Source organism: Moschus berezovskii, chromosome 5, assembly GCF_049115385.1.
Source record: "Moschus berezovskii isolate FMDL1 chromosome 5, NW_MosBer_1.0, whole genome shotgun sequence".
Lineage (NCBI taxonomy): Eukaryota > Metazoa > Chordata > Mammalia > Artiodactyla > Moschidae > Moschus > Moschus berezovskii.
This window is the reverse complement of record NC_142464.1, coordinates 122,622,518-122,644,479: the sequence shown is the minus strand read 5'-3', so window position 1 is coordinate 122,644,479 and position 21,962 is coordinate 122,622,518. Positions and strand designations below refer to the sequence as shown.

The window sequence follows — 21,962 nt, the reverse complement described above, 5'->3', positions numbered from 1 at the left end:
CTTCTCTGGCCGGGAGGCGGGGAGGAGAAGGGGGCGGAGCCCCAGGCTCCGGCGCTCTGGCAAGCGGGCGGAAAAGGAAGCCGCGGCAGGACGCGCCCCGCCCCCTCTCGGTGCGAGCCTACGCCCTCTACCAATCAAAGCTGCCCCCCGTCGTCCGGGGGCGGCGTCCCATTGGCCTGCTCTGGCCGGGAGGCGGGGAGAACGGGACAGGGCCCCAGGCCCTGGAAAGCGCGCGGAAAAGGAAGCGCAGTGGGACGCGCCCCGCCCCTTCTCGGTACGAGCCCACGCTCTCCACCAATCAAAGCTGCCCCCCATCGTTCGGGAGCGGCCTCCCATTGGTCTGCTCTGGTCAGGGAGAAGGGGGCGGGGCGTGGGGCAGAGGTCCAGCCAATCGTCGGGTCCCTCCGCGCGCGCCCCTGGTTGCCCTTGGAAACCGAACAGCCTGCAGCTCCTCGCTGGAGGGTCGGCGGCGCTGACCCGGAGGGAGGGAGATGGACGACCACACTGGGGACCCCGGGACGGAAGATGGAGAGGTGGAGAGCCTGGCCTCGCGGCTGTCTGGGGTCAAGGCCAGCTCCGTGCCCCAGTCCCCGGTGGAACCCGCGGAGCCGGAGCCGGAGCCGGAGACGAAGACCGTGGAGGCTTCGGAGGAAGGTGCCGCCGCGCCGAAGCCGGCCAAATCCCAGGAAGGGCTGGCGGTCACCGAAGCTGCTGGCGAGGAGGGGCCCGGAGAGCTTGAGAGCCCGGCCGAGGCCCAGGAGGAAGCCGAGCCAGGGGAGCCGCGGGAGGCCGGGCCTGGGGAGGCAGCCAAGCCGAAGCCCGAGGAACCCAAGGAGGAGGGGGAGGAGGAGGAGAGCGAAGAAGAGGAGGCGGCGGCGGCGGCGGAGCCCGGGAAGAAGGAGGTCCCGTCGCAGGTCTCCCTGCAGCAGGCCACGGCCGGCAAGGAAGAGGCCGCGGCAGCCCGGGGCGCTGAGCGGGAAGGCCAGGTAGAGGAGGACGAAGAGAGCGAGGGCAGTGAGGCGAGCGAGGAGGGGCTGGAGGCCCGGGTCCCCCGGAAAGACGAGGACGAGCTGAGAAACCTGGACGAGGGGCTCGTGCTCGAGCCGTGCGACTGGAGCGAGGAGGAGCAGAAGCAGCAGGAGCAGCAGCTGCGCACCGAGCTCCTGGAGCAGTACCGCGCCCTGGTGGTGGAGCGCGGCCGCTACCAACGCTATAACATCTACCTGCAGCACAAGATCTTCGAGGCGCTGCGCAAGAAGGGTGTGGAGGCCGCCGCCGAGCCTCCCGGAGGCGACAGGGGCGCGGAGCCCGAGGCCCCCGAGAAAGAGCAGGCCTACCTCCGCCATCTGGCCGTCCTGGAGGACCTGCGGAAGCAGGAGACCGACGACCTGCGCTGGTATCACCACGAGCTGGGCCAGCTGCAGCTGCAGTGCCAGGAGAAGGCCTCCCGGGTGGACAAGGAGTGGCGGCGCTTCCAGGCGCTCAAGAAGCAGGTGGTGATGCAGGCCATGGGCAGCTGCTGGATGAGGGGCGGCCGCCAGGTCGCTCTGCGAGAGGTGGAGCAGATCCAGGCGCTGGAGGATAAGAAGGAGAGGGAGATGAGCGCCGTGAGGCTAGAGAACGTGCAGCTGAAGCAAAGCCTGGTGCATCTTGAAACCAGGATGAGGACCCAGGAGGACCTGACGGAGGGCCTGCTCCTGATAGACTTTGAACAGCTCAAGATCGAGAACCAGACCTTCAACGAGAAGGTCGAGGAGCGCAATGAGGAGCTCCTGAAACTGCGTGGCAAGGTGACCAACAACGTGCAGATAATAACGCACGTGAAGGAGAAGTTGCACTCTGTGGACATGGACAACATGTGTAAAAAGGCAGAGCTCATGGAGATCGAGGCTCAGGTGGCCCAGAAGAGGGACATCTTGACCAAGACCAAGCAAGCCCGAGATGGCCTGCGGCTGGACAACATCAGGCTGAATCAGAAGTGTGGGCTTCTGGGCAAGGAATCCCTCCTCCGGGACATGGAAGAGAAAGTGGACAGGACGGAGGTGCTCAACCAGCGCCTGGCAAGCCTGAAGCACCACCACGCCGGGCTTGTTCTGTCCTGCAGAGGCGTGAAGCAGAAGATCAGGGAGGCCAAGGCCTTTCTGCCCTCCTGACTCAACTGATGGGCGACTTCGGTCTCAGCAAACTCCATCCTTCACTAACTCCTGTTCTCCCTTTGTTGCCACTCTTTAAAAGGCCCCTGATGATTGGGATGAAATTGCATTTCGTATTTTTAATTTTTCAGCTTCCAAATTAATGCTGAGAACAGAATTGAGTTAAATATAGAGAAAATAGTTAAACAGGTACAGGGAAACAAACAGGGATGGCTTAATGTACCCAACTTCTCATAAAAAGCTGTCACAGACCTTTTTCTATCTGAGCAATTCCGTAATTTCAGTGTCCTGACACTGAGAACTGATCTTCCTCCATGTTCAAGAGAATTCAACAAACGGGCAGGGTGCCCCCAAAATTCCTGTGCACTAAATGCATGAGTGAATCCTCTTTGAACGGATTGAACTATGTGGTCCTGAATCGCTCGTTTCAGTTCAGATCTCACCAATTCCCTTAAAACTGTTTTGCATGTAAACAGCACTAGCTTCTGGGGTAATCAACACCCAGGAAGAGGAGGGATGAGAAGCAGGGAGAAGAGCCTTGTCCAATGAAAGGAGGCTCAGTCTGTCTAACTGTGAATGTCTGTTTCTGGCTCAAGGACAGTCTTCAACGCTAATGAGATGTTTTCTTGGACCCAGTAAAGAAATGCATTGATCTGTACCAAAACTGAAATTTCGTTTTCCAGTGAAGACAAAATGGTGACTGTATTGTGTTTTGCAGGTGCAAAATATAGAGTGATGTGACTGCTGAGTGTCCATAAGCCTTTGGTTTTCAGCAAGATATTTTCAGATCTTAGACCGTCACTAAGCACATGATTTTTTTACTGTGTCAAATATTAAGATGTATATCATTCCTTTTTTTTTTTTTCTATCATTCCTTGAGTTAATGTAAGAAACACCTGACAGGTCTATCCCCTTAACCTGAAGTCAGCAATGGCTGTTTTAAGGTTCCTTCGATGCTTTGGGAGTCAGGGGCTTTATTTCTTCTTAGTCTTAGCTTGAATTTTGAGATGTGCAGATTTGGGATTAAAAGTATTCTTCCACCCCTAAATTTCAGAAGGATCATAAAAAGGGTGATCTCTTCTTTGGTGCTAAATACCTTTAGAAAATGCCACTGTAGGCAGATGACTTGGTCGTGAGACTATCACAGTAACTTTTGTCTTTTGATGACATTTTGTTTTCTTAAAGTGCTTTCCCTTTAAAGCCAATAAAGACTGATTAAAATTCCCTAACTTCCACAGCATGAAGACTCTTTTACAATATCGTACTTTATCAAAGCACACAAACGTTAACAGTAAGGAGAGTAAAAAGCTTTGCCTTCCTGCTTCCCTTCTCTTTTTCCTCTACAATTTTTGTCTTCCCTCTCTCCTGTTCATCAAGACCAAAGTAAAATAGTGATTCCCTGGCAGACAGAACTTGGTTTTTCCTGTGCCTCAAACTGGGAACAGCAGCGGCTCACTCTTTTGTGGCTGGGGAGGCTTCAAACTGGCAACAGGCTCAGTGCCTACAGCTGTTATTATGAGTCTCCCGGCCTTTGGTTCACTGGAGAGAGAACAGGTATTTTCAGCCAACTTTGAACCACCGGCAATTACCCAGGTGGATTTCCTCATCAGCCTTCAACTCGGTGACCAGTAGGTCTCTGAGATGTGGATGTGGTGGGTGGGTGGGTGTGTGTCTCTGTGTGTGTGTGTGTATTTAGTCGTGTTTAAGCTGTAAAGTTAACCATGTCCTCTCAAATTATGTTACCTGTGCTGGAAGATGTTCCAGTTGACTAGAAGGTAATAACCTTCTGTTAACTATTTCATAACAAAGTTCTAAAAACTCACAAGCTGTTTCAGACAGACCACGTCCAAGAAAGCAAGCCAGGGACCCAAAAATCATCATCCCCCTCCCTCAGCGCCTGACAGCTGTCTGCAGGCACAGCCCCACCCACCCCCTGTGACTGTACCCCCAGGAGACGAAGGTCCTGGAAGGCAGACAGTGGGTTTATCGTCTTCCCTGGTGGCCAGCACAGTGTGCAGTCGAGTCGGGGTTCAATACATTTGTTGGGTTAATAACATGCATGTTAGTCTCATTTGCTGAATATATTTGTTACTTGAATTCCTGTTACGTGTCAGGCGACAAGTCCCACGCCGGATTCAAAAATGATTACAGGTAGTAACGAGGATGTCTCAATGGAGTAGAGCCAAGGTCAAGGACAGGGAGGCAGGCTCTCAGTTCTGGAAGGAGGACCCCAGACCCCTTCCTCGAGGGGACAGTTACAGAGCAGTGCCACAGTCCGGACTAGAAACCCCTAAAATTAACATGATTCTTATGAACACTAAAAGGCTATAAAGATTTTTTTTTTTCATCCCTTTGTCAAAAAGTACAGGGCCTAAAATATGGAGGCACAAGAAAATCTAAATGAGATGTCCATGAAACTAGCCTCTAGGTTTTCTGCTTTCAACATTTTATCCTAATTTAGAAAATAAAAAACACCACCACTTGCTAATCTCCGGGTCAATGGCCAAGGCCTTTTCTTAAGGGTGGAATCTTTGATTCTCAAATGATTGCACCCATTCTGAATTGCCTATGGCATCTCTTAAATTTCTTGCAAAATAACCTCAGTGCAGATTCCATTATCCTTCTCTTTGAAATCCGGGCCACACCACTTCCTCCATCAGGCAGGTGGCTCAACCTCTATGGCCTCCGTTTCCTCAGTACTCACTTCAGAGTTGTCCTGAGGATCAAACATACTTTAAGTAAAGGCTTAACGTAGTGCCTGGCACAGTTAACATGCAACATCCAACAGATACTAAATATTCTCCAGCTGTCTGGCCCACACCCCCTTCAATAGCATTTGAAAGAGATTTGCCTTTATTGAGACTTTTCAAAGCTTTTAGTGTTCTCAGAAGCAACAGTTTCTTTCTGCAACACTGGTTTAGCATAGTATTTAATTGAATTATGTAAATACAATAACTACTACCATTGGCATAAAAAACTTGAGAAGGATAATCAGTTACTTAGGCTCAACTTATGGAAGTGGCTGTGTACGTCCAGACAGCAGTCTTCCAGGCAAGGGAGATTTAGGGTGAACTAGCCTTTCTTTTCTTTAAATGATCTGAGCTGGATGTGGCCGCTGTTACAAAGGGTTTCTTGTTTGTTGCTGGCTTCAGTGGCAGGAGGGATACGGGCACTACATGGATAAAGCCCAAGGCATCTGAAAAGGAAACACTTCTTCACCACGAAATGAAAACCATTTCTGGGTGACAGCACATGTGAAATGTTTTAGTTCCTCATTGGAAATAGATGCTTTTCTTTGCGTGTAAGTTCATCTGCAGTCATAACTTAGATTGTTACCACTAGTCAGGCGTCCATGCTTGCTCAGTCGCTTCAGTCATCTCCGACTCTTTGTGACCCCACGGACTGTAGGCCGCCAGGCTCTTCTGTCCACGGGATTCTCCAGGCGAGAAGACTGGGGTGGGTTGCCACTTCCTTCTCCAGAACATCTTCCTGACCCAGGGATGGAATCTGTGCCTTCTGCATGTCCAGCAGATTCTTTACCCACTGAGCCACCTAGGAAGCGAGTCTTCTATAAAAAGAGAGTTCATCCACCCACCCCCAATACATAGTTTGTTTTAAACTTTGAGATGGTCTTAGGGTGATGAAGCATGCAGATGCTATGGATGAAAGGGACCCCAGGAGATGGCTTCTACCGTGTCCCGTTTGAGGACCTGGCTCCAAGGTTTCCCTCTGCTGGCCACACCCCTCCTCTGGTCCTCCTGGCGACCCTCAGCTCACCCCGAGACCCAGCTGGGGGGCGCCTGCCTCCCCGCCCTGATGGCACACCACCTCCTTCCCTCTCTTGCCTTCTTGGCAGGCTGCACACTTCCAGGGGTGGTTGTCTTTTAACTGTCAGCCCCCTAGTTTCTCTTAGGAAAACACTCCCCAACTTCCACCCTTGCCACAGCTTGGGTGTTGACCAGGGGACCCCCTCAGGGCCAGCAGCCGGGCACAGCTCTGCCTCCTCAGAGCGGAGGTCAGAAGCCCCAGAGCAACACGCTCTCTGGGGAGCCATGTTTCTGAGCAAGGGCTGGGGAACTGCAGTCCAGTCTGAGGCCCCACTCTGCCACCACGTGGCCGGACGGGCCCAAGCAGATGGCTTCTGAGCCACACCTCCAACGATGCGGCGTGACAGAGCCGCTGCAGAGATAAATGAGGTCATCCTGGAGACTGAGCCCCAGGCCTGGCGTGGGTGGAGCAGTGAGTGAACCCCCAGCTGTCAACCCTCAATAACTCTCCACCTGCCTCAGCCTGCAGAGGGTAGGGACCACAAGGCAGTGGCCCGGAGCCCTGGGGCAGGTTGCCCGTGGAGAGGGAGGGCACTGTTTCTGAGTACTATGCGGGGCTCAGAGACATCGGACCAAAGGGCCCAGAAGCCGGACTCCTGAGACCGGAAGGACGGGCACGCACACCAGCAGCGTAAGCATCCACCACCCCGCCCGCCTCCGGGACCCGGAGGGCCGCTTCATGCTCACTGCCACCGCGGCGGGGCAGCTCCGCAGGTCTCTGCCCCCGAGACGGGGAGGGGCCACGGGTGCCCGCGGACACCCGGCAGGTTCGGGGTCAGGGGAAGAGCCTGGCGGCTGACCCGGAGAACCTGACGCCCTGCAGGGATGGGGGCAGGTGCGGGGGGCGGGGAGCGTGAGCAGGTGAGCAGGGCAGAGACGTGGGCCGGGGGACCAGGGGCGAAAGGTGCAGGCGGTCAGGCTCGAGGGGCAGCAAGCCTGGGGCTCCCCTCAGCCCGGAAGGCAGGCAGTGCTAACTTTCCGATCCCTGGCCAAATCACCATAACCGAACCACCTCTTTTATTTAACCGAGACTAGTAAGTGCATTTGAAAATATTCAAATAGCACCATGCTCAAATTTTACCTTACTTTGGGGTGAGAACTCTAACTTGAAACCAAGCGGCAATGAATGTAAGCAACAATCTTACATGACTTTTATTTAATAAAACCACGTATTTACAATTCAAAAAGCCCTAGTTTGATACACTTTACTAAATAAAATTAAAGGTTAACTGTACAAGCAATTAAAACATGATATGTAGCAAGTGTTATCAGGAGTTTTCTATCAGCAAACTATTTAAAATAGTCAAAAACGGAGCAGTTAAAAAGTACCCTTTAAAGTGAATGTTGTTCCAGATGGGATTTCAGTGACTGGTGGGGACACAGTAACCAACTCTGAGGGCCAGCAGCAGAGGCCCCAACCCTGACATCTCACGTTCTGAAAATCAGTGGCACCGGAAGTGGAGAGGGCCGACCTCCCAAGGGGGCTGCGTTTCAATTCTTTTTCTGGTTTTCTGAAACCAGAATGGTGAGCAGAGAAGCACAGCCTTGTGCAGTTCGGCAGCCCTCTGCCCTCTGTGACAAGCAGCTGAGCAACCCTAGACTGGGACCTCAAACTTCCCAGACTCCAAGGTGGACACATCAAGCCAGCAGAGAGCTCATGTGGTCCCTGAACAGGTCATGAAAACTTCCTCTGAACTACAGATCTGGAAGTGTTGCAGAATGGCCTGGAATCCTGCTTAAAAACTCAATGCATATACGATGCTATCCGAAGAGATTTATGTCGGACTGTCCGACAGCCATGTCAAGGGCTGGGGGCGCTGACCACACGTGGAGGTGCACAAACTCACTCTCAGCAACTGCCCGCGGCCCCAGCTGCGTGGCTTTCTGTCACCACTTCGTTATGCACGGTAAGAACGTCTTTATGTACAGTAAGAAAATATATACATCTTTCACGAACAGAAAACCCGTCATGGGACGAGACCAGGTATGTCTGCAAGGAAGGGCCTGACAGGGCCGGTGGCCTGTTTCCAGGCCCTCCCCAGCCCGGTTACGCTCAGCCCCTTGTGGAGTCCGGGAACGGCTGCCCCGGAGCTCGGTGGAGACGGAAGGCTTCCTCCAAGGAGTCAGGCGGGTTGGCGCTTCAAGGCCGAGGCAGGAAGTGGTGGGGGATGCTCTGCAAGCTCCCCGGGGAGTTCAGCCAGGAACACGAGGGGGTAAAGGACACGTGGGACAGAGGCAGGTGGAGGGCATGGGGACAGCCAGCGGCTCGGCAGCTTGCTTTGTACCTGAAGTGTCATCAGTGGGCACGGCCGGTGGAGAAAAACCTATAAAAGTGATGCCGTAGTTAGGCTCCACCCCAAGGGCGGACGTATGGCTGAGGAGGGTGGCTAGGCGGCAAGTGCCCGTGGGCCTGGCCTCCTGAGTGCCCCGGAGACCGGCGCCTGCGCGCGTGGGAGCCGTGTCCGTGGGGACGGGCCTGTCCTTGGACTTCTCCGTGCCGTCGGTCTTCACGTCTCTGCACTTGGATAACCAAAGCTCTTAATGCAAAGTTCGCCAAATGAGTCAAGGAAAAGCTGGGACAAAAAGGCAGCGAATGAAGTGGGAGGACGCTGAGAATTCCTGACAAGGCACCTGGGCCACTGGACACGTGCTGCTTGCGCCCCGCTCCCCACAGCTGTCCTGCGAATTGACCCAGTGAGGCGGGGTCACCACCCCAGGGACGGCCTGCCCTGCTGGGACAGGAAGGGCGCCCTGCCCCTCGCGGGCTGGCCTGGCCTCCCAGAAACCAGCGGGCGGCCAGGGGCGGGGCATCTTGCCTCACCACCCCCCGCCCGGCTCAGAGAGGCCAGCTCTGCTCTAAAGCCTGCCTCTACTGCCGCAGGGTCTGTGTGAGCCACCACTGCTGGACAAATGGGGGTGCGGTCTCTGGGACAGCGGGGCGCCCCCCAGAACCTGAGCGTGCGCTGTCAGCCCCGGTGCTGGAATTTTGTCAAGGCAACATGGTAAAAGGTCAGCCTGAAGGTCAGATCGTGTGTGTTCCAGGGGAGCCCGCGCGCACCGATCAGCGGCTGTCCTCCGGGAGCCCGTCTTCCTGCCGTGCTGTCTTTGGTAGGCGGGCTTTAGAAACATGACCTGCGGCTCTGGAAGGATTACCTCAGCAACTAAAATCAGCAGTCCCTTTTCGACTAAAATATGTAGATATGAGCCAATGCCATCTCTGAGGTCTCCCAAATAACATTTCTCATGCACCTTGGCTAATGAAAAATTGTAATATACTTTCCAGTAGTTGACATAAAAGCATTACAATTTAATTAACTTTTGCTGAAATGAGGGGAGGAAATTAGCCACTGCCCTATTTTTAAACCATGCAGAATACAGTGGTTGGCCATGGTCATCATTCCACTGAGCTTCTTAAGGCTTAGCCTTGGTTTAATTCTTTAAAAGTGTTTTGTTGTGTTGTGTTTAAGGCCAACTCCAGCATTAGGGATCAAACGTGGAAACAGCCCCTGTCCTCCGGAGCTGCCAGGGCATCCGCCTGAGGCTACACAGGGGCCACGTGGAGCCTGCTTCCCGGCCGAGCATGAGTCCACCTGCCTCGTCAATGACGCAGAGATGGGCTTCCTTTCTCCATTTCCCTGCTGTCCTTCTGCAAGGCGGTCAGCACCTGGGAATCACAGGGAGACACCGGTGGGCGACTGGCAACACACACGGACACAGGTCCTCACGGCCTCCCCGGTGGCCAACTCCTCCGATCCGCCTTCCACACTCCTGCAGACTCATCTTTCTACCGGGTCACGCCCTCTCTGGGCTAGAACGTTAGCCCAGGGACTTCCCTCGGGGCACCAGCCGCCAATGTCAAGGCCAGGCTACCGGGCTCTGCCCCTTCCAGTCTGGCTCCAGCCCCCCGCGCTCCCCACCAGCAAAGCCAGGCTTCCCGCTCCAGAAGGCTCACGTGCCCACTGCCTCCCTGCGCGTCCCCAGGGCAACTTAGCTGGCTGCTCTGAACTCTAAGTTAACACCTTTATTTTTAAAAACATGACATTCCACTGTGATTGCTTAACAGCAGCAGGGAGGACGGGCCCATTTACTGCAGCCACGCAGAGCACCGCCAGGCGCCTCCTGCACAGCAGCCGTGTAACCCGCACCAAGTGGAAGGCAGGGAGTGGCGGACGCGTACACGAGCGACCCGCTGAAAGCCACTCCGCACACACGGATCCACACTTACATGGGCCTCATTTCGGAACCAAGGGGATCTCCAGGGCACCAGCTCCTCAAACTCCTTGGGCCAGCACTGGACCACTTTAGGCCAAGTACAAATTACAGAGGGTAAAGCAGGAACACTGCACAAGGGCTTCAAATACACGGCACAGAAGGGATGACGGCAGATAAAAGCCCCCAAAGCTCCATTCTCTTCCCCTGAGACGGACAGCTGAACACAACCTCCTGTTTGCTAAAGCGCAGCAGGATCTTAACTATAAGCACCGAATTTAAGAGAAACGGCACAAACCACAATTCCCGCGGGACCTGGAGCTAAACAAACTCACAGACGAAGCCCACTGTCTGGCTAACTCCTGTTACCGCCCCACTATTAGAGGGTGTCCCACTATCTAATAACCTTTAACCTGGTCTTAACTGCTAATTTTCACCTCAAATGCAAGAAGCAGAACGACAGGTCTGGATTTGTGCGTGTCTCTGTGGGTGTGTGGACGGGCGGGGGAGGGCCAGTGAAACACAAAGGGAGGTCGGCAGACCACAGCTGTGCGTGATGAAAAGCCAAGGCAGCAGTGGCTCCGAGAGACACGCACGGTCGTCAGGAAGGGCCCTGGCTCTCTGCGGGTACTTCCAAGCATCAGTGCAAGTGGCGGAGTCCCAGGAGACTCCAGAGCATGCTCACGCACAGGTGAGCGTGCACCTGCACGGTCCAGCAGGGACCCCACTCAGCCCTGCCCAGCCCAGCGCTCTGCAGCTGCCAGCCTCAAACCCTTGACACTAATTCTGAACACGAGGCCCCATACCTTCGTTCTGTGTTGCCCATTTATTGCCTAATCAAGAGAAAGGCTCTTCTTCCCTCTCACCAGATCCCTAATAATTATATAGCCAGTCCTGCTCACACAGGAGCTGAGTTTTTTGTTTTTCTTAACAGCTTACTGAGACATAACTCACATACCATACATAAAATCCACCCACTTTGCGTGTTCAATTTGGTGGCTTTTAATATACTCACAGATAACGTGCGGCCCTCGGCACAGCCAATTTCGGGACATTTTCATCAGGACAAGAGTAGCCCCCGCCCCCCAGGTGTCACAGCCCTGCCCCCGCTCACCGCGTCCTGTCCCGACAGCTCCGTTTCTGGAACTGCACGAGAATGGAGCCACGCAGTGTGGTCTCCAGGGTCTGGCCTTCTCACAATGCAGTGCTCTGAAGGCGTGCCCATACTGTCGCGTGAGGCAGTGCTTCACTTCTTTTATGAACTGAATGCATTTATTTCGGAAATGTAACTCATAGCACACTGAGCACAGAGCAGTGCCCCGCCCCCCGCCCGGTGAAACCAGGGGAGCATTGCACGGCTCCCAACGGCCCACCACAGCAGCTGTGCTCCTTCCCTAAAGGCCCAGACAGGAAGGAAGCCCACCAGCCAGAGTGCATCTCAGGAGGGGAGAAAGGACCAGCTCGGGGGGCAGATCAAAGGGCCCAGGGCAGTGGGGACCCTCTCTGGGTGATAAATGGACTGGCATCAGATTGTTTACTCTAAAAGGGGTGAAGTTTATGGTACTGTAAATTATTAAAGCTGTGAAACAAAAATAAATAGGCCGCTATCAGAGAGAGAGAGTCAAATCACCTGTGAAGTTATCTGGCCAAACATTAAAAACTGGGAACCTCCTCAAGCCTCCAGGTCTGTCAATTTACAGGAAAGAGAGTGAAAGGACCACAATGAACACCACCGCAGGGACAGAAGTAGCAAAATCCAGACGCTGACAACTGCTACTGGACGTGACCTCGTTTCCTCAATAAGCAAAGGGGAGGGGAGGAGAAGTGGAAAGGAGAGGCAACCCTATATGTTAAAAGAAGACGCAAAAGACCTTTCATCCAGTTACAGCGTGAAGACCTTATCTAGACCTTGATTTAAGCAAAGGACAAAGTTACTGCTGATGTCTGAAAACAGAAATCTGAAAGCTGACAGGGTACTTGACAGGCACATGGGGGTTGGTTATTCTCTTTTCTTCTATTTTGAATGTACTTTAAATCTTCCACTAATAAAAAAAAAACCCTTAAATCAGGAACAAGCACTGAATGGCAAGGACAAGCCTCCCCTAGGACTTGATGCTCGGGCAAACTGAGCGTACACAGCATCCTGAGGCCACGTGTTCTATTTTCCCTTTCTTATGATAAAGACTAGGAACCAGACGACACAGGACCAACCCCACAGGGTCAAAAACCTAGGAGGGAAGTCCAGAGGGGAAGCAGGGAGCCTGGGAGAAGTGGTCCCGGGAGGACTCGCTCCTGTGTAGGCTGGACCACCCTGAAAGCAGCTGTCGGAGCCCCAGCAACACGCCCACGTCCGGGGAGCCCTCCCCTCCCTCCCCTCCCCTCCCTACCGTCCCCTCCCCTCCCTCTACGACCACTGAGGACACTGGCCCCTCTCCGGGCCCCCTCTGCCGGTGAGATGGCGACAGGTCAGCCCCCTTGGCTCTCTGTCTCTGGGATTTAAAAAAGTATTGGGAAGCCTGGTTTACAAAATACCGTCTACCAGGCAGAGGGCCCCGTGCTGCTACTGCTGTTCAGTCGCCCAGTCGTGTCTGCCTCTGTGCAACCCGGTGGACTGAACCCACCAGGCTCCTCTGTCCATGGGAATTCTCCAGGCAAGAACAGGGATCAAACCTACGTCTCCGCATTGTGGGCACATTCTTTACCATCCGAGCCACCTGGGAAGCCCCTGTAGGAGGGGTGGGGAGATTTTTCTTCTCCAGCTCCTTCGCTCAAAGCGGAAACGACTCTCCAAGCCCTGTGTGGCAGAGCCAGGCCCCAAAGCCACGGCTCCTTCGAGAGGGCTGGTTCCTCATAAGGCGCTCTGCATAACCCGCTTCCTCAACCAGACAGGGGATAGAGCACAAAAGCCCGCTCACCTGAGCCCACTTCTTGTTTCGACTCTGCATCTGAATGCTGGCGATGGAAGCAAAGAACTCCTCGGCAGGAAGGTCCTCGGGCAGCCGCGTGAGGAACTGCGCCACATGAATGAAGTCCATCCTAGTCAGGACGTCCTGGAACAGCCTGAGGAGGCCCAGCGCCGTGCGGAACAGGAACTCCTCCCCGTCGCGGCAGAACACGTCCCAGACCCGGCAGGCCAGGTCAAGGGGCAGAGACTTGCTGTAGAGAGTGAAGATCCTGGGGGAGAGAGGGGCCGTCAGATCCTGGAGTTTCCACGATAGAGCCCTGGCTCAGGGCCAATCCTCTCTGGCGTTCCTGAGTTTAGTCCCTTTCATATTTCACGTCCTGGGGTGGGGGCGGAGGGTGGAAGAGCTCTGGCCCGAATTCACGCTGAAGGTCAATTTAAACATTATCTAAAACAGCATGATCAGCTTTCACAAAGAATCTCAAACAACATACAGTTTCCGAATTAGACACCATACTTGTGCATGCAACATGTTTATCATGAACCTACTATGTGCTTACTATTACTCTGAGGCAGGCGCTAGATGTTAAGTCAATAAGGCAGGCAGAGCTTAGTTTGGTGGGAAATAAAAACAGCAAACGGAAAAGTATAGCTGAGTCGACACAAGCGCACCTGACGTCTGAGGAGCACTGGACACCCTCCTCCTGGCAGGGGTCAGAAAAGGAACAGAGTAAAACTTTCCGAGTAAATGTGACAGTGGGTTACAAGAAACTGAGCTTATATTTAAAACCATCAGGAGGAAACAGTAAGTGAAACACAGATACGCATTCCCTTAAAAAACTGTGACAGTAGCAATTCAAACCGCCACACACAGTCTCAGGTGACCGGAGCACGTCAACAGGAAGCTGAGTCCAGGCTGTGTTGAGCCCAGTCCTCCTGCCGCCCGGGGCCGAATCCGGGGCATCTCCTGATGCCACACCCAGACAGATGCGCCCACCCGCCTGGGCTCCCTCGACCCCGGGGCTCTGAGGACGCGCTGTCCACCCCCACCCACCCCACGGATGCCGCCCCCAGGTAGGGAGCCCCGATCCCCACCCTGCATTGGGCCCAGCATCTGGCATCTCTGTGTGTCCACAAGCTCCCAGGCCACCCCAGGATGTCACAGGTGTCAGGGAGCGGGTCTCACCGTCTTCCCACCACACAGCCCTCGGTGCTCCCAGGAAACCACTTATCCACAGGCTGCAGTACTCCCTGAGTGCCCACACTGACTCCAAGAGACACGCACAGGCCGTGAAGGCACCTGAACTCAGGTGCTGCACTCAGGCTGCAGACCGTCCTGGTCAGGAGGTCCTGTCACCCAGCCTTTACAGCAGGACTCTCTCCTGCAGTGGGGTCTACACCATACTGGCAAGTCTGCTCACAAGTTGCAAGGCTCTCTGCCTGCCGAGACCTCCAGGCTGTGAACTCTACCCTCGCCCCTGGAAGGGTGCTCTGCCCCAGAAACAGCCTTTCCTCCAGGACCTGGGGGAACAGGCATTCAACACAGCAAGATAACGAAGACCCCATAACACTCATTACTTTGCCGACAAAGCTCCGTCTAGTCAAAGCTATGGTTTTTCCAGTAGTCATATATGGACGTGAGAGCTGGTCCACAAAGAAGGCTTGAGTGTCAAAGAATTGATGCTTTTGAACTGTGGTGCTGGAGAAGACTCTTGAGAGTCCCATGGACTGCAAGGAGATCCAACCGGTCAATCCTAAAATAAATCAAACCTGAATATTCATTGGAAGGACTGATGCTGAGGCTCCAATACTTTGGCCACCTGATGGGAAGAACTGACTCACTGGAAAAGACCCTGATGCTGGGAAAGATTGAGAGCAGGAGGAGAAGGGGACGACAGAGGATGAGATGGTTGGATGGCATCACCGATTCAAAGGACATGAGTTTGAGCAAGCTCCAGGAGTTGGTGATGGACAGGGAAGTCTGGCGCGCCCGTTGGATTGCAAAGCGTCGGACACGACGGAACAACAAACATTCAGGGCCATCCCTGTCAGTGCTTTAAAACTCGAAGATTCAAGAAAGGTTAGATTTCAAATCAGATACTAGAAGAGGGACACAGAGGTCTGAGAAAAATCACTGCAGCTCCTGCCACCAACAGTAAAAGAACTAGACCCTGAACACGTGCCCTGAAGTCCAGAGTGGGGCACGTGCCCTCAGGCAAAGGCAAGGAGGACCCCTTACCTTTAAAGTCACAACAAACCTTCTGCCTGAGCTTCTTACTGTCTCAAAAAACAGAAAACCACCTCATCACTTGGTCTAGAAAACACAGTTTGAGAGAGAGCTAAGAGATCTTTGTTTCAAGTCCCAATCTGAACATTCTCAACTCCAGAGGACATTTTTTTTTTTTTTATGAAAAGCAAATTACCTAATCCCCAAAACCACTTACCTGACGATTCACAGGTGAAAAAAATCACACCTTTACATCTTAAAAGCATAGTAGTCTTAAACAAACAAAAAAAGCCTGGTAAAATTGAGAGGCAAAGAGAGAGAAAGAACAGAAGTCTTGTTGACACAATACTCTTCAGTTCAGATGTGTATGTGGTCTTTGTAAACTGCTTCAGATACATTGTGAAGTTGATGTCCTAATGATCAGGAGTGCCACACTCACCTGGCAGGCAGTAGTAGTTTAGTGCCATTTACTGTAACATTCTTTTAAAAAACGTATACAAAAAAAGATACATTTTAAACACATTAGAAGCATTGTCTGTGGAACAGAACAAGGATGGGATAAAAAGAGCACTGTGAAACAGTGACGAGCTTACCACAACTCAGAAGCACAATCAAAGTAATCCTCTTCAACTAACATTTTTTAATAGATACTTTTTTTTTTTCAACTTTATTTTTTGGCCACATGGCGTGTGGGAGCTTAGCTCCCCAACCAGGGATCAAACCTGAGCCCTCTGCATTGGGAACGCAAAGTGTTAACCACTGGACCACCAGGGAGGTCCCTCAAATTACACTTTTTTAAAAATTCACAAGAATCCACCAGTCAAGCTGTTAGCAACCATCTGCCTTACTGAGTTGGCAAATAAACATTATTTGCAGGTAGCATTTGTGGTGCAAAAACTGTTCAAAGTGCAAAAACTCACATTGAACTTAGGATGAACTTATACTTAAAATAAGTACAGCCAAGCCCAGTCCTCCCCCGCCACCCCTGCAAAGCAATGCCACCCTGAAGGCTTGTGATGCCCTCTTGCTCGATCCTGCCGACCAGCCCCCATCACTCCATGAGAAGCTCTTGAGATCGGAGCCCTGCTGATTCTAAGCTGCACGTCATGAACGGCTTTTAAAGCCTGCTCCACGCCAGCCACTGTTCCCTGTGCTGAGAATACGCAGAATCAACAAGGCAGACGGCTTCCCTGCCCTCGTGGGCGGGAAGCACGAATGAAGCGCACAAACCGTCAGACGTGGATTCAAATAAAAAGCAGGGTGTGAGGCAGGGACCACCAGTCTGGGTGTGTGAACAGGACGGTCAGGGAGGGCGCATGACTGAAAAGCGACACTTCCACAAAGCCCCGAGAGGAAGCCCCAGACAGTGAGCTCTCAGCTCAGAGGCAGGGGTGGCCCAGCGCATCCGCTGATGGGCCAGGAGGCCACTGAAAAGCGACACTTCCACAAAGCCCCGAGAGGAAGCCCCAGACAGTGAGCTCTCAGCTCAGAGGCAGGGGTGGCCCAGCGCATCCGCTGATGGGCCAGGAGGCCACTGAAAAGCGACACTTCCACAAAGCCCCGAGGAGGAAGCCCCAGACAGTGAGCTCTCAGCTCGGAGGCAGGGGTGGCCCAGCGCATCCGCTGATGGGCCAGGAGGCCACTGAAAAGCGACACTTCCACAAAGCCCCGAGGAGGAAGCCCCAGACAGAACTCACAGTGAGCTCTCAGCTCGGAGGCAGGGGTAACCCAGCGCATCCGCTGATGGGCCAGGAGGCCACTGTGTTTAAAGCCGTAACAGCCAAAGGGAGAACCCGTGAGGATGCCTGTGGGGACTGGTGCCCAGCGCACAGGACCTTACAGACTGCCGCAAGGCCTGCAGGTTTCCTTCTACGTGAGCTGGAAAATTAGTGAAGGGTCTGAGCAGGGAAGGGGCCCGTCCACTGTGCTGAGAAGCTCTTGCAGAGGAATGCAGGCCTCGCCGGGGTGGCCACTGAACCCACCAGGCAGGTCGGCACAGGACTGCAACAGAGGGGGCGGCCCAAATGTGGACGTGTCTCACAGGAAATGCAACGGACAGGTCTGAGGTGCCAACTCCACGGGTGAAGCTGTGAGTCCTCTGGTTTGGACCTGAGCTCAAGTCACCAGACATCCAGGTGGATATGTGAATCAATCTGAAGTTCAGAGGAGGGCTCTGGGGCTGGCAACAGTTTGTGTATAGATGGTACCAGATAAAGGAAATGTTCTGGAATCACAGAGTGAAGAATGTCAAATGCTGCTGAAAAGTCAAAACAAGATGGAGACTTGATCACCAAGTTTGTAGTTCGTGTGGAAAACTATAAATTGTGTCATACACACTATCATTTACTATCTTCAGGTACAGAAACGGAATCATTAAAGCCTTGAATCTTACTGTATCTTAAATAAAATGTGCCTGTTAAAGAAAAATATGTAAAAGTTTTCCCCTGACAACACGTCTCCTTGCCACCACTCGGCCTTAGACGGCCCTCCTGGGAAAGCTGCTTCCTACCCCTGGGCTGGGCCTGTCCCGTCAGTTGCTCATGCAGCACCTCACACATCCGTCTCACGACAGCCATCAAATGGGGATGGAACCCCAGCCACCCTCCCTACTCTGAGCCCTGAGACCCAGGAGGCCTTCCAGCAGCCAGCTCCCTGCCCCTGGGCTCCCGCCCGGGGCCACCTGTGCCCCACCCGAGAGTCCAGGGTCCCTGCCTGCCAGCCTCCTGCCTCCGAGACGGTGTTCCCCTCCCATCCTCCCCTAGAGCGTGGCGCTCAGACGGTTCCAGGGTCCCCAGGCTTCCCGCCTCCCCTCCCACCTCCCCTTTCACTGGAAAACCGTTCATCACCAGCAGCTATCAAACGCTTCCCTGTATCTTCAGCTGCACTCAGAGTCAAAACCAGCAAACGAACAGGACTCAGACACAACGCTCTCCCATTTACTCTCAGAAGAGCTTAGCAGGTGCGGGTGGAGACCCGCCCGGCTCCTGCAGGCCCGAGGTAAGCCCAGTGCCGCCGGCAGCCCAGGACCCACCATCAGAGCACAGGGACGAGGGGGCTGCTGCGTGCACGCACTCCCCCTCCCCGCCTCAAGGTTTCCCTCCGGTCATCCCAGGACTGTGGTGCGCTTCCCACAGGAAGCGGGAAGCCCAGCACTTCTCACCCGCGGGACAGGTGTGCTGTGCGCCCCAGTATGACTGCACGTTACTGCACTGTGCTCAAAAAACTGACAGTTTCAGGGCTGCCCTGGGGGCTTGGTGGCCAATGCAGGTAACACAGGTGCGATCCCTGGTATGGGAAGACCGTGCCTTGAAGACACATGCCTCCAAAAGTAACTAAACAACCAAGTAAGAAGCAAGTAACAGAGCAATAGTTCCGACGGTGCCCCGGAACTACTGAGCCCGTGCCGAAGAGCCCAGAAACCGCAACTACTGAGCCCAGGAGCCACGACGACCGAGGCCCCTGCAGCCTGGAGCCTGCAGCCTGCAGCACCACCGCAGAAGCCCGCACACCGCAGCAAGGGAGTATCCCCACCCGCCACAACTGGAGGAAGGCCCGTGCAGCAACAGAGACCCAGCACCGGCAACTAAACAGAATGTTTAAAATGACAGCTTCAGGCATCAATTCAACTCACTCAGAAAAAAGGTCTTTCTGTCTTGCCAAACTAATGAAGGGGCTAAAGGCGCATAAAAGACAACAAAGACAGATTGTGTGTCTCTGCTTCCCCCATAATATATGCAAGAGGAACAGAGCAATTTTAGGTTTTTTTCCCTTTTTTCTGTCAAGGCTTCACATTTCCAATGGCGATTCTTAACCTAACTGCTGGCCTGCAAACAGGGAGCAGGCCAGGGTAGGGAGACAGAGAAGCCAGGCCTGGAGGCAGAAGCTGCTTCTGGTGGGATGGTGGGAGAACTGACACCGCCCTGCACTGCTCCTCAGAGTCAACAAGGAGCACATGCCCCCAGGGCTGGGCGCTGCCCTACCCGTTCCCCCCTGGGTCAGCCACAGTGGCGCCTGAGGAAGTGCAGGCATCATCTCCATTTGCAGTGGTGGGACGGAGAAGCCTGGTAGGCTACAGTCCACGGGGTCGCACAGAGTCGGACACGACTGAGCAATGGAACGGAACGGAACGGATGTTCAGTCACTCAGTCGAGTCTGACTCTTTGCAACCTGGTGGACTGCAGCACGCCAGGCTTCCCTCTCCTTCACCATCTCCCAGAGCTTGCTCAAACTCATGTCCATTGACTAAGTGACGCCATCCAACCATCTCATCCTCTGTCGCCCCTTCTCCTCCCGCCTTCAATCTTTCCCAGCATCAGGGTCTTTTCCAATGAGTCGGCTCTTTGCATCAGGTGGCCAAAGTATTGGAGCTTCACCATCAATCCTTCCAATGAATATTCAGGGCTGATTTCCTTTAGAATTGACTGTTTGGATCTCCTTGCAGTCCAAGGGACCCTCAAGAGTCTTCTCCAACACCGCAGTTCAAAAGCATCAATTCTTCAGCGCTCAGCCTTCTTTGTGGACTAACTCTCACATCCATACATGACCACTGGGAAAACCACAGGTGAGGAAATCACAAGTGAAGGGAGGATGCAGGTTTTAGCCTGAGGTAAAACAGGAAAGGATCAAACCAGTCAGTTCCAAAGGAAATCAACCCTGAATATTCACTGGAAGGACTGATGCTGAGGCTGAAACTCCAATACTTTGGCCACCTGATGCGAACAGCTGACTTATTGGAAAAGACCCTGATGCTAGGAAAGATTGAAGGCAGGAGGAGAAGGGACAACAGAGGATGAGATGGCTGGATATCATCATTGCCTCGATGGATGTGAGTCTGAGCAAACTCGGGAGATGGTGAAGGGCAGGGGAGCCTGGCGTGTGCTGCAGTCCATGGGGTCAGAGTCAGACACGACTTGGCGACTGAACAGCAACAAAAGGGGAAAACTCACCTTGCAGTGTCCTCACTGAGACGACACCACTGGAGACCTGGACCTTCACGGCCTGACACCACCGACGTCCAGCTGTGCCCAGAGCGTCCCACCCTGACTGGCTCCTACGAAGGAGCCTCCGCCCCCAGCGCTGGCTCAGGAAGCAGCTCTGAACCCCAGCCCGCCCCACCAAGGCGCTGCCAGTGCCCTAAAAACTCAGACAAGCAGCGCAGACACTGCTAGGTAACTACTCAGCCTCCTTAGATTCTGTGCGATTAAATGAAACAACATGAAACACCCAACAGAGAACCGCATTCATTTAAAAATTGGAGGTAGTTAAATAAGTCTCCATTCAAACATAATTAACAAGCCCAACTCTTCCCCCTACAATCCTGGAAGCAAGCAGAGAGAACCACCTCTGAGCCCCCAGAGCACCCTCCGATTTGAGCCCAAGGGTGTTTCCACCTTAGGCGCCAGCCATGGGCAGGGGCTGCAGACAGCAGGTAAGTACTGTGCGCCCTGCTTCAGCACCCAGGCTCCGACACCCGCCGGGCGGGGGTGGGTGGGCCAGTGGCCACAGGCTATGTGGGTCCTTCTGCCTGAAAGTCCCCCACCCCCCGGCTCCAAACCCTCCTCCCACTCTCCACACACACGCTGAGGAGGCCCCCACATGGGGTGCCAGATGCAACTCAAACGCCTGCAGCTCAGCAAGACAACTTTGCTCTGGAGGAGTTTTTAGGTGCTGGGCTGGATGAAGCACAAGCTGGAATCAAGATTGCCAGGAGAAATATCAATAACCTCAGATATGCAGATGACACCACCCTTACGGCAGAATGAAGGTGAAAGAGGAGAGTGAAAAAGTTGGCTTAAAACTCAACATTCAGAAAGCTAATAAGATCATGGCATCTGGCCCCATCACTTCATGGCAAAGAGATGGGGAAACAATGCAAACAGTGTCAGACTTTATTTTTTGGGGCTCCAAAATCACTGCAGATGCTGATTGCAGCCATGAAATTAAAAGACGCTTGCTCCTTGGAAGAAAAGTTATGACCAACCTAGACAGCATATTAAAAAGCAGAGACATTACTTTGCCAACAAAGGTCCATCTAGTCAAAGCTATGGTCTTTCCAGTGGTCATGTACAGATGTGAGAGTTGGACTATATAAAGAAAGCTGAGGGCTTTAGAACTGTGGTGTTGGAGAAGACTCTTGAGAGTCCCTCGGACTGCAAGGAGATCCAACCAGTCCATCCTAAAGGAAATCAGTTCTGAATATTCATTGGAAGGACTGATGCTGAAGCTGAAACTCCAATACTTTGGCCACCTCATGCGAAGAATTGATTCCTTTGAAAAGACCCTGATGCTGGGAAAGATTGAGGGCAGGAGGAGAAGGGAACGACAGAGGATGAGATGGTTGGATGGCATCACGGACTCAGTGGACATGACTTTGAAAGTAAACTCTGGGAGTTGGTGACGGACAGGGGGGCCTGACGTGCTGCGGTTCATGGGGTCACAGAGGGTCGGACACGACTGAGCGGCTGAACTGACTGAAAATGGAAAGTGGAAGCTATGAGTGAGAAGGACGCTGGATGCCACGGAAACGACACTCTTCCATCAGTAATTTCACCCAGCCTGCCTTCAAGGTAGAGACTCGGCGTGACGACAGGATCTCCAAGTACCACCAAACATTCAAGAAACATTAATCAGGATACACAATGTTC

General features: G+C 53.5%; 2 protein-coding genes across 17 annotated transcripts in view; one reads left to right on the top strand and one right to left on the bottom strand.

The window, feature by feature from the left end:
* Positions 1 to 433: 433 nt before the first annotated feature.
* Positions 434 to 2,701, top strand: CFAP184 (cilia and flagella associated protein 184). Its single transcript, XM_055435033.2, has one exon. It carries the CDS (start codon positions 492 to 494, stop codon positions 2,151 to 2,153), a length of 1,662 nt encoding a protein of 553 aa, XP_055291008.1. The 5' UTR covers positions 434 to 491; the 3' UTR covers positions 2,154 to 2,701.
* A 4,408-nt stretch (positions 2,702 to 7,109) lies between these two features.
* Positions 7,110 to 21,962, bottom strand: part of TBC1D14 (TBC1 domain family member 14) — a 100,476-nt gene continuing 85,623 nt past the window's right edge. For all 16 annotated transcript variants that reach the window (XM_055435119.2, XM_055435124.2, XM_088836550.1 and 13 more), the window contains 2 exons: positions 13,105 to 13,363; positions 7,110 to 9,644 (listed from right to left, as the gene is read on the bottom strand). In XM_055435119.2, coding sequence (XP_055291094.2) covers positions 9,579 to 9,644; positions 13,105 to 13,363 — 325 coding nt within the window. In that variant the 3' untranslated portion in view covers positions 7,110 to 9,578. The remainder of the gene's footprint in view (positions 9,645 to 13,104; positions 13,364 to 21,962) is intronic.